An 18,039-nucleotide genomic window follows, 5' to 3' on the forward strand; every position below is an offset into this window, starting at 1 on the left:
TTTGAATGACGACTTGTACGCGCTGACTCCACAGACAAGGTACGAAAATATGTCAGGCTTTCTACTCCACGGCTGTATTTCATTCGATTTCCGGTCCTCACTCCAAGCCAGTTGGTGGCGGTAATGCACCACGTGTTCTATCACAGCTGCGTCCGAGAGGACAGGAAATGTCTGTATGCGTCTGCAAACCAGGTAACTACACTCAGCTGAGCCTCTCTGCTAGTCGTTATTAGTTGGAGGGTTTTGCGTCACTTTCTCTCGGCTTGATAAAGGGCTGTATAGAAATCTCTGGTACGTAACACGTAACGTCATTTTTAGGGAGCGTCGCAGAGAAGTGAGACTGTTTCTTTGTTTTTGTCGAGTTTTGATTGAAGACATGTTTCCAGTCCGTTTTTTACTCGTTTGTTTTTTCATTAATAACTTTACATTATCACCGAGAACAAGAAGGCGCTTTGTTTGTCACATTCACCTTAGTTTCGTTTTTAAACTCAACACTATCATATAGTGTTTAGGCTTAGAATAAATATACTGAGTGGCAAGCAAATAACAGATAAAAACCATTATATTTCCGGTTAGTTGCTACAGACAAAATTAATTCTATTTTAACAGCAAAGATTTTTTAAATGTATGTTTTGTTTGTTTTTGAAAGTCACAAACTTGTTTAAGTAGATTTCATCTCAAGTTGGATTTTCCATAACCGTTTTAACAATGACATATTTTTCTAGGTGATAAATGGCTGAGATGGCTGCAGCTGTACGTGTGAGGTACCTACATGTTTCAAGATGAATTTGCAGAGATGTCATGTTTGGTGCTTACAGACATCACACTGCATTTTGTGATTTCGTAGCTATTGTTGTGATATTTTGGAGCTTCCCATGATCACCGTGACAGTCATTCATTTTAACATAACCTTTCTATTCCTTTCAGGGATCCTCATTTTTTTGGTGAGGAAGATCAGCAGCTGTGTCGACAGGCAACAGGTAACGGCATGCTTTTCTGTTAGTACTGTAGACCTTGGTCTGGTGCTCTTTTTTAGTTTAACACAGTATTTTCATTTGCCGAAGTGTAAAAAGCTTGTTCCAGGAGAAACAAACTTTAGTGAGTTCTGCAAAATGATTCCCACCATTGCACACTCTGTCAGCCTCCAGTGTGCCCTTTTTTTGTCCTTTAACTGAAGAAAGTCGGTAGTCAGAACATATGAGATAAGTGAGATCCTCATTTTGCCTGCTTATTTCAAGATACAACATTTTCACAAACTGCTGTAGGATAACCTTGCTATTTGTCTTTTCCAACACTTCTACATTCATCCATATTTCCTTGTCTGCTTCTTTCCAGGTGAAAAGTACCTGAAATGGGTGAAAGATTTTGTTTCCAAAAACAAAAGCATGTGCGTTCACCTGAAGAAGCCAAGTGGTGCTGACCTGTGGATAGAAGAGCTTGAGAACACCAAATACAACGGGGATGATGATGAAGTTAACGCCTGGGGAAAATTCTACCTTCCCGAGATTGTAAAAATGCAGGTTATTGGTGTGGTAAAGGGCACCTCATGTCCATGTGACGAGCTTGTGCTGATGACGCGTGAGGACAAAAAGCTGTACGGCTATGACGGAGAGGAGCTGCATCTGGTGGCTTCCAGTTTCCTGGAACTATGTGACAAAACGATAGAGTATCCAGCATCCAAGCGCTACTACAATGGAGAGGCCTTCAAAGATATGGTGAGAAGTTAGACTGCTAAGAATAAGACTGGGGATGCCTAGTGTTAGAGATCAATCACCTGAGCTTTTCTTTGTATTGTTGTGTGTTCTGTTTAGACTGAGGAGGACTGGAAAAAAGTTAAGATGAGTGATGTGGGGAGGAAACTGCAGGAAGAACATAAAAAGCTGGTAAATGAAACCCAGTCAGCGTTCGTCAGCCTAATATCATAGGTGGGTATTGGAGCTGAGTATCATCACTGATTTCTAGAACCTGTTCAATTCCAATTCACAAGGTCCCAATTAGATTCCATTTAATTCTTACTCAGAGAGTCAGAAACATTATAATTCTGATCATTTATCAGTACTGACACTTGTGAAACTTCATCAGAGGTGTGAGCATCACAGCAGATGCTTTTGTGTCAAAGTAACTGAGGATAAAACACAAAACCATGAAGCAGATTTTCCTGGCCTAGCTTTTTACAGTAGATAACCTTAAAAATATTATTCTGCAGTAGAACAAAAGCAGACGAGAACCACGACTCAACAAATGTACATTGGCTGATGCTGCTGAAGTGATTCAGAGGTTTTAATAAGAGGTTTTAATAGAGACACAGCAGAGCATTTTGCAGTTTCACTTAATTTGAAAAAAATAAATAAAATTTGGTATTGAACAGCAGAAATGAGGCTGTCTTGTCGGAAGTCATTAAAAAAAATGGCTGTAAACAACGGTAGACTGCTTCATAACAAGCAAGCGAATAATGCCAAAAACAGAGATTTGAGATGGGAAACGGTGTTCTTAAAGTACACTGAGAGAGGCAGAGAGCTGTGCTGTGTTGTTTTTCTGTGTGTGTTTTAATGGTGGTGGAAGCAAACCAGCAAAAGTAAGAGGGAATTCATGACAATGTTTATGTCAAGCGAAATGTGTCTTCTTTTGCTGCTGGTTTGGTTAGAGAGAGACAAAACGTGCAGCTTCAGGATCTGAGCAGCTTTCAGCACCAACGGCATCACAGCTCAGACTTGGATTCAGGATTAAGCCCTTTATGTTTGACTGTAGTGATTGTAGCTCTGTCCTTGTTATTAATCGCTTTAGTCAAACACAGCTATTGTTTGCTGGGATGTGTATATACTTGACAGTTTGTATCTCAGAGTTATCAAAGACACTGTGGATAATCATCAAGAGATTGTTGTCCTCTTAATAATGACCTATTTGATTGTTTGTTTTTTCTTCTTCTTACAGATTCTGGTATTTGGCCAAAAGAGAGCTTCACAATTCTTGGCTTCACCTGTGGTAGAAAAATGACTAAAGTTATGCAACACTCTCTAAAATTAAAGCTATGCAACGCTTTAACATGAATGGCGAAGGAGTGCATCTCTTTCACTGTCTCTTCCTGTCCTCTTCTCAGTCTTTGTTGTGGCACCTCTGCTATGTGTTATAGAAAGCACTTGGAATCATGTTCAATACAAAAACACCAAACTCGTGGGATTGCCCTAGCAAGCAGTTGGTAAAAACTAATTAAAACTGATATATATCAGCTTCACTTTCTAGCTGCAAAAGCACGTTTCTGCAAAAGCATGCAGTTTCCTGTCAGCACTTTTTGGCACAGAGTGTACTCAGAGTTAGGCCTTTCTTATATAAAGCAATATAATCAGCATATAAACATTTAAGATGATAAATTTAAAGCTCAACAGTAACTGCTATAAATATTATAACTACACATGTAGTGCTTTTGCTTAAGTAAATTATAGTTGGGATCATAATAAGAAAACATGTGTTTTTATTTTCTGTGTACCCTGGGTACAGACCAGTATAAACATGGGATTCTTCCCAATAAATGCTGTCTGATAATGCTTCATATTGCATTAAACACTAGATATGTAAGCAAACAAACAAAAACCCATAGAAGCCAGTTTTAATTATTAAATGTGACAATTACATGGAGATGGAAAGTAAACATGCTTATACACGTCTCTGTGATTACAGAAAATCCACACAGATGCTGTCAGAGCAGAGAATCTTTGATTTATCAGAATGATGAATGCAAATGATTTCATGAAATCTCACTCTTGTTCTGGGTTGTAAAATTCACCTGTCCAGTTAAACCGAATCCTTTGCAACACGGTTCTAAGAACCCTACCAACCTCATCCTCAGCTCTCTGCCTGTTATCCTTTTCAGCTGAGTATTCATCCACATGTGTTTCAACTTCTCTCTCATTTTCAAGCAAATTGCTCAGGCTCTCAGCTTCAGCACAGTTACCATATGGCCACTCTCTGAGGTCTTCTGTGTTCAAGCCAAACAAATTCTTACATGATCTGCAAGGCTTCATTCTGGCACCATCACGGAGACAAAAAGCCTCACACCTGATATTTCCAGGTACTTCAATTGTTCCATCAAAGTAATCTTTCTGGACTGTGTTTGGATAATAGGTCATCACCGCACCAGATACATATTTATGCCATTTGCTAAGACAGGAGGCAGCAATCATAATTTTCCCAGCGTTAGGACCTTTGGTGGACATGGAGACTCCGCAGTACCTTTCTGATTTGTTGGTTTGGGATTTTTGAGAAATGCAGATGGTGGACGAGACGAAAGCTGTTTTTTTATTATTCTCTTCTAAGTCCAAGTCTGTGAGGAGATCTTGCAGACTCTGCTTTATTTGCTCTTCATTCTCTGAGTTATTTTGCAGGACGATCTGAAAACAGTTACAGATCTGGTCAAAGTGTTGCACCTGATTATATAGTTGTTTTTCATAGAAAGTTGATCAACATGTTTGTTTCGCTGCTTGACTTGTTTAACTATGCAGGACCATTGGATGCTTTTGGTTTAGACATTTTAAGATAAGGGGTGAAACAAGTCACAAAAATCTATTTAATTTTAAATCAATAAGCAAAAATCCATCTTTGTTCTCACTAATTTATAATTAAATTTGCTAATTGACCTTTTTTTTCTATTTTGCTATGCCGGGCTGTCAAAACACGCTGAATTTAGAGTCTTTGAGCTTAACAGATCCAGCAGCTACACAGTGACAGCATCATATACGCCTTGAAGACTGTAAGCATCTCCAATAATGATTCTGTTAGACATTATTTAGAACTAACAAATTCTGAAGCAAGTCTCCAGCTCTCCTGCAGTCTCTGTGTTTGGTGGAGAAGTATAGCTAGAAGCATATGTTGAAGTATAAGGTACAGTATGGATTTTCTTTGGATTTCTCAGTAAAAAAGCACTTTGCATTATACTTTCCTAAAAACTGGAAGTTTGTCAGATTGACTGAAAATGTGAGAAGAGTTATCTTACCATGTCGAGCACACAGGAGAAGGGACTTCGCCTGGGAAGCTGAGTCGAATACAACTTTAAAGGCCTGGGATATCTTCTCATTAAAGAACCCAAAACAAAAGGATTAGGGAAGATTTCTTCTGGAGAAAAGGGGATGTTGTTGATTTTGCCCAGAAACAACATGCTGTGAAGGATCTGTTGAGTGAAAACATATTTGCTTATTGTTAGTAGTGATAAACAGGACTGTCTTAAAAGTGTCAAAGGTAACACACCTCATCCACCAAGTGTTGACTTCCCGGAGTCATGTAAGAGCCCCGAACCATCCTCTTGGTAATCTTGTAGGCATTAGTTTTGAACCTCCTTTGAGAAATTGTTGTCTTCTAAAATGATAATGATCGAGCAGTTAGGGATTTAAAAACACAGGAGATCTGATAACTTTGGCTACAGCAGAGTCTGCAGACATACCTATTTTGCTCTTGGTCGGCCTATTTTAAACATGAGAGACAACATAGTTAGTGAAATGTTGATAACATACAATGACTATCATTGGTGGCTGAAAAGATGCCAGGTAACAAGTGAAAAGCTGCTACTTACCATCGCCACAGTCTAAGAATGAAACAGGAAACACTGAGCGAGTTGCCTCCATCTTAAAGCTGTTGATCATGTGATTTAAAGGAAAGCCACACCCAGCTCTTTCCTGGAATTTTACTCGACTGTAGAAAACTGCTCCATTTGCCCCGCCCACCCATGATCTTTAATATCTGCCAAAAACAACCTTTTGGTTGTCAGTAACCAGTCGATCGTTTGCGCGATTAAAAAATGACTTTGTGCGGCGGCGTTCCCACCGCGAGCAGAACTCCGGCTCAAAAACCGCTGTTTCTGAACACTTTTATTTACTTAAGCACTTTAATGGGCTTACTTTGAAACAAAGTGCGATTGAATGATTATTGTTATGTGTTGCCTTGAATTCGGCTATGCTGTCTGTTAGACAGTTGTTTTCTTTATTGTTGTTTTTGTATTGTTTGTAGCGAACGCTACTGGAATGTATAGATTAAGCTACGTAGCCAAGATAATTAATAATTTAACTGTTGTACATTGGTTGATGATGATTTGCATTGTTACATAGGCTTGCAGAAAAATATATTTGTTTACCGGTAAACTGAATCGAACTTGATGTGCTAATGGACGTTTTTCTGACCTACAGGTCAGGTTTTGTTCCCTCCCTTTGAATTAATCTTCTTCATATTGAAGTGGCGAGCCGGTAGGACCATTCTTTGTTTCCCCCCATACGGTAAAAAAATATATTTTAAAATACATTTTGAAATATATTTCAAAATATACAAAAAATGGCCAAAAAATATATGTGCTAAAATACATTTTAAAATATATTTATATATTTAAAATGTATTTTAGCACATATATTTTTTGGCCATTTTTTGTATATTTTGAAATATATTAATAAAATATATTTCAAAATACAATTTAAATTTATTTAAAATCATTCAAAAAAATATAAATTTAACCCTTCATATATTTCTAAGAAAACACATTCACATGTAACATCTGAAAGAAATCTTTATTTGATGTTTAAAACATACATATAGCATATCAATCAAGCAAGGAATATTCATTTTATAAGTTTATTCTCATTACATACTTAAACATTCTAAAAGAAACACACACACATATACATATATGTATATATATTAGGGGTGCAACGATATTCGTATCGATATTGAACCGTTCGATACAGTGCTTTCGGTTCGGTACGCATATGTATCGAACAATACAACATTTGTAATTTATTTTATCAATTTTCCTTCTGACGATGCTGTCTGTGTTGAGCGCTCAGTGAATCTGCGTTCGACTACTCCGCCTAGGCTGCACTGTCGAGCGCAGATCCACTGAGCGCTCAACACAGACAGCATAGTCAGAAGGAAGAGCGCAGGGCAAGCTAGCGAGACAGAAGTTAAGCTCTCAGCAACATGGACCTCCCCACTCTCATTCAGATCTGGCGTTTGGAATTATTTTGGTTTTCATGTGACGTATGACCCTGAAGGTAAGCGAGTCATGGACTAAAGTAAAACAGTATGTTGGATGTGCCATGCAATGCTCAATTACATGGGTGGGAACTAGTGTGCTAGTGCAGTTAGCTCGTTAACGTGTTGGCCGTCCAGCCCCATGCACGGAGCGATCGGCGGTAGCTCGTTAACGGAGATTTGCCGTGTTGTGGCGTTAAGGTCATTTCAACGAGATTAACCTGAAAGCACTAGTGGGAACACAACGAATATGACTGCACATTTACGCCGACATCATCCTAGTGCAAAGACAAGTGGAAGCAGACAAAAAAAAGCAAGCATGCTACTAACTTTAGCGGAGTCATTTAGACAGCTGTTAGCACATGATTCTCCTTATGCTGCTGAGAATATAGCCCAGAAGAAGCGGATAGTATAGCTTTTATTTTGGAAAGAGCCATTTCTCTGTAATAAACTCTCTTTTCCAAAGATGAGTGATTCCTCAATCAGATACAGGGCTCGCAATATCGCTAGCCCGACGTTCCGGAGCTAGCGATTTTTTTCAGTCGGGCTACCAAAATCTATCTCTTCCCTGCCCGTCGGGCTATTGTAGGAAAAATATATGTCAATGCTTTTGCATTCTTTCAGAAATGTAGCTGGGTAATTATGTCATTGGCATCGGTGAGCCACTGTCAATATGTGACATATTGAAGTCGCGTTTGAATTTGCGCTTGTTTTTTTGCTTTCACTTTGCAATCGTGCGAACTGTGTATAGAGAGTGACAGCACTGATCTGTGAGTGATGATAATTTGTGCACCAATTCCTCTGACATCGTCTTATTAATCGTTAGCTTACTATGCAAACATGACAAGTGAAATCTCCCGCAGCTTAAACATGTGAGAGGTTGATCGCGCAGAGAATCGCTGAGCTTATGTGAGTGAGTGTGTAAAAGCATTTCAGTTCTGCTGAGCCAAATAAGACAGGTCAGGGTGAAGAAGTGACAGCCAAAGAAAAGCTTACCACAAAACGGAGAAGTTATGACAAATCAGACTATAAGGCAAAAAGAAAGTGCAGCTTTATGGTTTCATGGACAAAAGAATTTCTGTGGCTGCAATATGATGAGCTAAATAACCAGGGCTGCACATAAGTGGTCCGCAGGTGCGCATTCGCTGTCAAAATAAAAAACACGCACAAGGGTTAGGGTTAAATTTAAAAACTGTACTTTTGAGTTAAAATATATATTTATAATCTTAATAAATGACAAATTAAAAATGCATGAACATTTTTTTGTATCGAAAAAATATCGAACCGTGACACCAAAGTATCGAACCGAACCGAACCGTGAATTTTGTGTATCGTTGCACCCCTAGTATGTATATATATATATATATATATATATATATATATATATATATATATATATATATATATATATATACACACACACACACACACATCAGGGCTGTCACAACAATGGGGTGGGGCCAAGTGGCTGCAACCCTAGGTACAATGTGCAGGTATATATAATTACATATAATATATGTGAATAAAGCAAGAATCTGTTTAGGTTAGTCACTGTGCTGACTGATGCTTGCTAGGTTTATATGATTGCAAACTGCACAAAAACAACAACAGCAACGACATTAATGACAATGACAAACAAAATTACTTACATTTATGTAAATCTCACATTAGGAAGATCTGCATTCGATTTCATGGGCTGAAATAAATAGGCAGAAACATTACTGCTAAAAAAATAAAAAACAAAAACTCTAAAAAGCCTAAAAATGACTTAAAAAGCAAGGAAATGTGGAACATTGTAATTAGCGAACATTAATAAAGCATAACTGTTCTTTGTTTCTAACCTTGGTAAGTACTCTGTAGCCAGAAGGAGAGGTAGGATTTCTGTGAAAGCCAAATTAAATGTGAATAGGCTTTGATAGTTATTGAGAAGGCAGAATAATAAGAAAAGGCAAAAGTACGTCACAATATAATTAATTAAGTTACATATTTTGATTACCAAATTATGGAAGCGTGGAGCTGCCACCCAGGCAAAAGAAAAATAGAGCTGTATCACGTTATGACGTGAAATGTTTATTGTTCTAACATTATGCTTTTCATGTTTGTATAATATAATATCACGTTATTATAATATACATAATTGTCACGTTCGCACAATATTGTACGGACGTGATAATTATGTACATTTTTCGTACAATGTTGTTCAAACATGTTGTTCAAACATGATAGTATATTGTTAGAACGATAAACTTTTCACGTTATAACGTGATATACTTATATTTCTCTTTTGCCTGGGTGGCAGCTCTACGCTTCCGTTCCAAATACACGAGAATAAAGTAATATTATATGGGAAAAGGCACCTGCTAGCTTGATGATGGAGGCTTCTTAGACTGGCCACCCGCCTTGGCTTCTTGTCGCCACTCCATGAAATAAAGGTCCGTTTCCTCCATGCCGGCTAATTATTCATCCTCATTAAAATCTCGTATATGTTCAGTTGGCAGAATTGAGAATTTTACATCTTCCAACCACTTAATTAACGCGAACATAATCGGCTTGTTTCTTCCCGTCTCCTGTATCCGGCCGTTCCTCTCGCTGTCAGATTTCGCGCCTCAGAGACGTCGTTATTTTTCAAAAAAAAAAAAAAAGAAGAAAGAAAGAAAGAAAGAAACAGCAACAACTACTAAAGAGAGTTTTTGCACGTTCATTGCACATTTGTGGGAATGTTTAAATATTTAATTTTTATTAATTACTTTTCATTATATCTTTATTTTTTAAACCACCGTGGCAATGCGCATGCGCATACACTCCTGCACGCAAAGGGCTTTGGAGTTGACGTAATGTCGCAATGCATTGTGGGAGCGCAGCACCATCTTGGCAGGTCACGAATCAAAACAAGATTGCTACGAACCATTCTGAAACGTAGCTCAAAAGAAAATGACGGTATAGAGACAGATTCTGTCCAGATGCAAAGAGACGGTACTTGATTGTTGAAATGTGGACCCGTATGAAATATAGCCGTGGAGTAGAAACCCTGAAGACCAAACCGCTATTGACTTAGCATGATCTACTCTCATACCTTGTCTGTGGAGTCAGAGCATACATGGCGCACCAATTTCGCAATTATAAATCTCTGGAGGCGCACATCCAATTCACCAAGGACTGGGTACAAGATTTGGTTATTTTTAAGCCTCCACGTTGTGAGTACGCCGTCATTCAAGCAAAGGTAAGTCAGCTTGAGTACTGCGAGTAAAATGCGTTTGATTCCCCCCAGCATTCAAATTAGTGCTAGTAAAAATTCATTCGTGAGAGGGAAATTACAGTGAGAACATGTAGAGGCTCTGTTAGAGGGATAACATAGTGAGTTCAGTGCATTGATGTGACATTGTCCTGAAGGATTTAGTTATTCTTTATGGTTAAAGAAATTGCCCTAATTAATTCATATTTATTATAAATAATCCTAATTACACATCTTGCACACAAGAATTTCACTCACATGTGCTGTACCAATGTACCTGCACATGTGATGTGACAATAAAAAGTGATTTGATTTGTGATTTGATTTGATTTGCTTCCTTGTTTGTGTCCTGTGTCACTAAAAATACATTCATTACATACTTTAGGTTAATTTTTTGCTGATAGGTTTCTAAAAAGAAACATGCAGATTTAGAATATAACATGCAGCGTTCTATAGATGGATACATAAAAACACTTTATTTGTTACATTTATGATAAATGGATTTGAAAGTAAATAAAACACATTTGTGTCGGCCTTGGCTTATTAAAGTTCTTGTCTTTAAATGAACTTTGTCTGTGTGTGTTTCAGGTCCTGCACTCTTAAAGACTGAATTGCAGCATTGCAGCCACAGGTCATTGTGAGCATCACAGGGAAGGTTGAAGCCGCCCACTGCAGCTGTATGACTAGAGTCGTGGAGACTTGCAGCCATGTCACTGCTCTTCTGTTTAATGTAGAAGCAACAGTGAGGATCTGTGGCACAAGGACTGTTACAGATGAACCTGCATACTGGGTTTTGCTGGGTAATATGACCAAGATACAGCCAGAGGTTGGCCATAAGATAGACTTCTCCTCTTCAGCTGCCCAAAAAAAAGGTTCTTGATCAAAACATAGACAGACCATCTGTAGTGACAGGTAAAAGAAGCCATCCTCAAAAAAGAAAAGTTCCACCTGCTACTGTGGAGGAGTTGGATCAACTGATGGGACAATATTTTTCCAAGCATAGTTCTGTTCTGAATAACCCATAGTGTTTTAATTTAGGGGGCCATGTAAATACTTTGCATTTACTGAATATGTACTTACTAAATACCACTGTTCAAAAGTTGAATAAAGAAACAAAGAAATGTTTGCCTATTTTTAATTAAAAGCACTTTGTCGAACATCACATCAGTTACAATGTAGAAAAAATGTTATGTATAGTTTACAAATGACAAAATGTTCACATAAAATCATGACAGCATTTGTATAATATCACCCACTACTAGCATTCTGTAATTTACTGTCTCTTTTGAAAACTTATCACTTATCACATGGAGAAACCTTTGGAATGCAAGCATGCTGATCCACACAGGTATGCACACAGGTGTACACATGGGTATTCACAGACGCGGACTACAGCTTTCTTGGCTGCTGCCTCAAAGCACACTGTGTGCTGTCTATCCTGCGTGCTGCACAATATCGTTTATTATTTAGTAACTATTGATATCTATGGCTAGCTAGTTTATTGTGATGGTGCTTTTTTTTTCTATTATTATGTTGCTCTTTGTTGTTTGCTGTCCCCTCCTGTTTTTTTTTTTTCTCCATACAGGTGACCCAGGAGTTTTTTTTTTGTTGTTTGTTTTTTTTTCTCTCTTCCCCCCCTTCTCACCGTCTCTTCTCCCCTTTGGTTTTCTTTCTTTCTCTCCCTCTCTTTCTTTCATTCTTTCCCCCTGTCCTGTCCCACAGTTATGTCTGTCCCGTTTGCAACTGAAAATAAAATAAATTCATAATTATAATAAAGGTCAATCAAATGGACCAATATGGCAAGGCCATGATGATCCACTTGGTAAAATAAATCCGCTTGCCATCTTTCTTGGCCTCAAGACAACAATTCTGATGGCTATAGATCCAAACGGGACAAAAAAAAATAAAAAAATAAAGTAGTCTCAGAATAGTGAATTAAACCAACATTTATTGTTGATTTTTTTTTTAACAAGAAAAACATTTTTCAACTGAATAAAAACAATGCCAATAACCAAAATAAATAGAAGCGTACATGAAAACTACACAGTCCTTCACCTTTCTGTCTGATTTTTTTAAGGAAAACAGTTTTTCATTCCACTAAAAACAGGACAAACCCACCAGCATGAACATTAAATAAACTATTACAATTGTAAAACAAAACTCATTTACAAAATGTAATAATTATCAGTGGGTCCCAGGAAATAGAATGTGACATGGGATTTAGATTTCCGTTACCAGGATGGTCGGGTTCAGCGTAGTCTTTATCACCACCTGTCAAAGACACATCATCAATATTCATGTTTGCTCAGGTTATTCACTTGTTCACATCTGTCTGAGATCATTCATACTGTTGTATGGATGTGTGTACAGTATGTATATAATTATCAGCTATGTAAAAGATATTATCATCTCTGTTCTTACCTAGTTGGAAGTCCTCCATTCAAACTCAGAGAGCCGCTGGAGGAAGGTGGTGATCCGAGGGCTGATTCTTGTAACCTTCCTCTTTACGACACGACCTGTCTTGCGGCTTGTACCAAGTTTTGCAGGGCATTTTGTTCCCATGTCTGGATTGATCCTCACAAAGAACCTTTTAACGGAAAAAAGGCTGCTTTAATTTCAAAATTAAAACATACGTTACAGCAATCACCTATATGTTTCTGCAACTGTAAAAAGAGAAGGAGAAAAAAAAAAAAAGAAGAGAAAAAAGGAAAAAAAAAAAAGAAAACTTATCACTACATAAACAGCACAAGACTTAAAAGTATTTAACAAGAGCATTTTTCCCTGGTTTTACTACCACACTGGGGCACATGTTCACCAAAACGCAGCAAACCTTTGCCATCTTATCCAGGAAGGTCACCTTTTTACCCACACATGGAAGAAGTAATCTGATTGGCATGGTGGTATGTAGCATGTAGTTTGAAGCAGGGATTTCGTAGTGCCCCATGTGTAGTGTTGGAACCCAGTCAGGATTTGTTTCATTCATTTCATAGGCTGGTTTGTTGCAATAATGCCAAATAATTAGCAACTCTATAAATAGAAGGTAGTTCTGCATGTTTGTTCTAAGTTTGTGCTATTGAAAATAAAATTAACAGGCTATAAATAATAATATGAACTTATTTAGAACTTACCTGAATGAAAATACTGGAGCACACCAACAGATATCTGTGGCTGGTAGAGAACTGAATATCAGCTCGTCTCACAGCTGCTATCCAGGCTAGACGCCTTCTTTTGGTAACATCCAACACATAAGCTCCCTCATGATGCTTCCAGGTGAGGAAACAATGAAAAGAGAGCCTGTTTTCAAGCTTATTCCTTTGTCGGTAGTGCAATCTAACATTACAACCGACCACACAGCAAGCATTTGTTTGGCCTGCTAATATGGCGCCTTGACCAAAAATCCTGGCTACGCCCCATCCCGTAAGATCACGCTCCAGAGCCCTATTAACGTACGGATCTAGAAAGAAGACGCTGCATTTTTAACTCTGAGGGAGATGGAGAATGAGCCTATTTCCAAAACAGTGGAGTGTGTTCCTTTAAGTACTAAATTGTATATATTGTCAAAAACTAAAGTGTACATAGCAGTTGTTGTATCTTGTTTACTGTATCACTGACAGATAATTTCAAAGTCAATGAACGCTACATTATAGTGAGATATTGTGTAATGTGAAATACTGTAAGCAAATGAATAAACAACCTAATTCGTGATAGACCTTTGACTCTGTTTTGTTTGAATCCAACTGTTTTTTGCAGATGTGCATAAAACATGTTACTTTTAGTATTGTTATCATTATCATCATTATTGCACTAAATATATTTTAAATAAAGGATACTTTGATATACATTCTACTGTAAGGTTGGAAATGTATTTTCTTCACCCTAAAATATGTTTTGAAATGTATTTTGGTTTGAAAGAAATATATTTTCAATTTCAAAAATATATTTTTTTGGAGCATCACAAATACAAAATATATTTACCATATATTTGAAATATATTTTGGCCAGGAAAAATGTATTTTTTTACCGTATGGGTTTGCTGCTGCTGACTTTGAAAATCACACCAAACATGGAATCAAATATATCGACTCAGCTTAGACTACAGAGAAGCTCGGCACTGCTCACAAAACTCAACACAAAAGGCTTTTTAAAGACAACAATCACTTTGACAGACACACAAACACGACTGAGTACAGAGCAGCTGCTGGTTTGAAGCCACAGAAATGTTCAAATGTTTAAACACACTGCAGCGTTGCAGCCGTGATGCATTTGTGCTGCTAAGGCCACACACATCAGCTGCCTTACATTTTAGTACCAGTTCATCTCTGACCATGGCAGCACAGTCTTTCCAGTACAGTGATGTTGGTGGGGACAGTGGGGACTGATTGTTCATTGGCTGTAAGCCGGTCACATGGACGTTTAACTGGTGCTTTGATTGCTCTGTAGTCTGTTGTGCCTGTGAGCTGCTCCTAAAATGAGACAGATTATAATTGTCACCATTCTGTTAATGACTCTTATTATGTGCGCTCTCCTCCACTGTCACACTAAACACATTAAACCTTTATTTTTGTGTAAAGTCAGGATTTATTGGCTCTTCTTAAAAGCGTCATGAAGTGCAAAACTCAGCAAACATTATACAAAAGTAGATTTAGAAGCTGAACTGAAAACATTTAAAGTGACAGTCAGCACAAATCCAGCTGACATCTCCATCCAACCCAAGTCTTCATTTAAAGTCATTATAACTGTGACACACGTTTGTTACAGTATTAATCCTGCCTGATGCTGCAGGGCCAACATCATGAAACAGGCTCAGCATTTATTTCCATTATGAAACTTTATCATTAAAAACAAACCATTGTTCTGCAGTCGTCCCAGGACTGTCGGTCAAACGTTCTCTCCACATGTTTAAGGCTGAGCTCACTTTATCGTCTGCCTGAAGGAGGGAAGCAGATGTTACTAAACATCACAATAAAACATATGAAATGGGTGCACATGAGGAACGTCTGCACTGTTAAAGCCATGCAGACATCTTCACACATGAAGCAGCAACACCTCTCAGTTTAGCAGCAGCTGGTAAAAGCCACAGTGATCCTGGAGCCTCCCTGAAGGACTCGTTCATCAGTAACTGTCAGGAGGACGATTAAACCTGCTGCACACGTCCTGTAGTTACACACTCGGGAGGAAAGACGACGTCCTCGCTCTGCAACATGATCTGTGTTTCATCCAGGATGCTCAAACACAGATTGGTCTCCAAATATTAGACGCACTGGTTCTTCATGCGTTTCTACCTGAGCACTCAGAGTCATTTCTACAACAGGCCTCCTTCACCTGCTGGTGCCTCTGTTTCTGTGTTTGGCTGTTTCCATCAGTGCCTGATGTTTGTGATCTTTGATCTGTTCTGAAGTCTCTCTTTGTAACACAAATGTTGTTTGGCTTCTTTTGCAAACAAGGCAAAAGAACTTTAATGGATTCATTTGCTGATCTTATTTTCTGATGCAAAGCCGTCCTTTCAACGCTTTAGAAAGAAAACCAAACAATGTTTTTAAAACTTTCCCAAAATGTAAAAGCTATTAAAACCATAAACTTCTGCTCCTTGATCATGTGATTCTTCTTCTAGACTGTCTGTAATTGTTATTGCTGATTGTCAATAAAGTTGTTTTTTATAAGTTATGTTGTAAAGGCAGCTTGTGGCGAGGGAGGAGGGGCGACTAAAAGCAGGTTCATATAGTGGGAAAGTCCTCAGGTCATGTGAGGATATTTACTGATGCGTCAACACTGTCAGATAAAAGAACGGCTGCTGCATTTGTTCTCCCACAAATAAGTTTGGTGGTGAGTAAAAGAATTACAGATGATGTGGCAGTTTATACTGGGAGCTGGTAGTGATGTTACTGGCTTGAACTGGGTGGAGGACGCACTAATATGCAGGTATGTGGTTTGCTGGGACTCTAGCAGCGTGCTAGTGAGCACAGGTGATATGTCTTCAGACTCTAGGCAACATATTGGTTTTGATATACTTCATTTACTGTATAGAATCAAACACAGAGGGATAGAAGTGGATTTCTTATGGCTCCCTGAGAATATCGGTGTTGATGCAATGAACAGGACGATAAGTTTAAAAAGGTGCAGCAAGAAGAAGTCGTGCAGGTTTGACTATAAAATACAGTGAAAGTGAGGTGAAGAGTATAATGAAGGTAAAGATGAAGGACGAGTGGCAGGCACACTGGGACAGAGACGGGAAAGGCAGATATTATTATACAGAAAACAGTCGTGTAGAAGAAGCTGCAGCAGAGACCAGGATGGAATCTGGAGAGTCAGAGTTGGTCACACAGGCTTGAATAGCACACTTAAAAAGGTAAACATGACACAGGAAGTGTGACTTCTGTGGACCAGAGGAGACGTTTGACGGGTTGTTAGCGTCGTCAGGATGCTGGATGGAAACGCTGTGCCTGATAGGATGATTACAGGCTGGACTTTGTCTTCCTGTTACAGATGGATCCAGGCCCTGGATGACTGCTGGACACACATGACCCACACTAGGCTGCCTTCATCCATCCTTTCCTCCTTCACTGAGACTCAGAGTCAGCATGTATGTATTTATCAGGGATTTGAATCCTTTCATTACAGAGTGAAGTTAAAGTAGACGTGTGAACACACTAATAAACACAAAGGGACACAACTACTACTCCATGATGGAAAGCTGAAGTATTACACAGCTTTATGAACCTCCTGTTATCCTGGTAGACGAGTACAGCAATAAATCTTTTACTTGAACATCTTCTGGCTCCAATAAGCTTTGAAATGTGACCATGAAGTTAGAGACACACTGACTGAAACCCACAGCTGTGACTGTGGATCACATCCACACACAGTGTAGCTGCTGTCTCTGTGTGAGCCTTTGCACTGCTGCTCGCAGCACCGTTATATCACTCAGCGCTCGCTGCTGTTATTGAATCCACTTTTTACTGTCCGTGCAATCAAGCTCCTCTGCAGAGCTAGAAAATATCTTCGAACCAGTTTATGTGTTAGGGGATCCTTTGCAGCTGTGACTGTTGCCTCTGTTTTTGTCCTTTGGTTCCTGGGAGCCTTTTACATTTCCATCAGCAACAAATATCTGAACAGGCTTTATTGTAGGAAATACAGGAGTAAATAGTTGTCATTATTTATTAGATGTTGTTAAAGATGATCAGATGCTTGTTTAGTTTAATGCTGTGGCTTCAGTCAGCATCACTGTGCTGTATAGTTTTATTTTTCTGATCCTTCTGTTAAAGTTGCTGAATAAAAGCTGGTTGGTCTGCACCTCACCTCTGCCTCGAGCCTCCTTCTTTAAAGCAGCAGAGGCTCTTCATTCAGGTATCACAGCTCGAGTTGTTCTGCAGGAGACCCAGAGTACTGTCCTTGGTCCATAATGACATTAATCCTCAAAAATAGTTCTGGCATAATAATTGTGCACACAGTGTAAAACTGAAGAAGCTTCTCAGATGAAATGTCTTCAAGAAACTTAAAAAAGTCCAGACACTTTTGTTTCTGAGCTTCTTAATTCAATTCAATTTTATTTATATAAATCACAACAGCAGTCGCCTCAAGGCGCTTTATATTGTACAGTAGATCGCACAATTATAGATACAGAGAAAAACCCAACAATCATATGACCCCCTATGAGCAGCGCTTTGGCGACAGTGGGAAGGAAAAACTCCCTTTTAACAGGAAGAAACCTCCAGCAGAACCAGGCTCAGGGAGGGGCGGGGCCATCTGCTGTGATTGGTTTGGGTGAGAGAAGGAAGACAGGATAAAGACACGCTGTGGAAGAG

The 18,039-nt window shown here is 38.7% G+C and overlaps 1 protein-coding gene and 1 long non-coding RNA gene across 3 annotated transcripts; both read right to left on the reverse strand.

Moving 5' to 3' along the window:
- Positions 1 to 2,262: 2,262 nt before the first annotated feature.
- LOC146679786 (uncharacterized) lies at positions 2,263 to 5,834 on the reverse strand. 2 transcript variants are annotated; one of them, XM_085450143.1, is made up of 4 exons: positions 5,432 to 5,834; positions 5,239 to 5,346; positions 4,988 to 5,161; positions 2,263 to 4,385 (listed from the first exon to the last, which is right to left on the reverse strand). In XM_085450143.1, exons 2-4 carry the CDS (start codon positions 5,287 to 5,289, stop codon positions 3,753 to 3,755), a joined length of 858 nt encoding a protein of 285 aa, XP_085306269.1. In that variant the 5' UTR covers positions 5,290 to 5,346; positions 5,432 to 5,834; the 3' UTR covers positions 2,263 to 3,752. The 2 variants fall into 2 exon arrangements, with proteins under 2 accessions (XP_085306269.1, XP_085306268.1); XM_085450142.1 differs by having other exon boundaries at positions 5,239 to 5,834.
- Positions 5,835 to 8,654: 2,820 nt separating this feature from the next.
- Positions 8,655 to 9,617, reverse strand: LOC146679787 (uncharacterized). Its single transcript, XR_014918502.1, has 3 exons — positions 9,363 to 9,617; positions 8,847 to 8,886; positions 8,655 to 8,701 (listed from the first exon to the last, which is right to left on the reverse strand). It is a non-coding gene; the product is annotated as an uncharacterized LOC146679787 (long non-coding RNA).
- Between the last annotated feature and the right edge of the window lie 8,422 nt (positions 9,618 to 18,039).

This window comes from Copadichromis virginalis, unplaced genomic scaffold, assembly GCF_057382275.1.
Source record: "Copadichromis virginalis isolate Kocher_CV1m ecotype Utaka unplaced genomic scaffold, C_Virginalis_male_GT1.1 unmapped_scaffold_1, whole genome shotgun sequence".
In the NCBI taxonomy this organism is placed as follows: Eukaryota; Metazoa; Chordata; class Actinopteri; order Cichliformes; family Cichlidae; genus Copadichromis; species Copadichromis virginalis.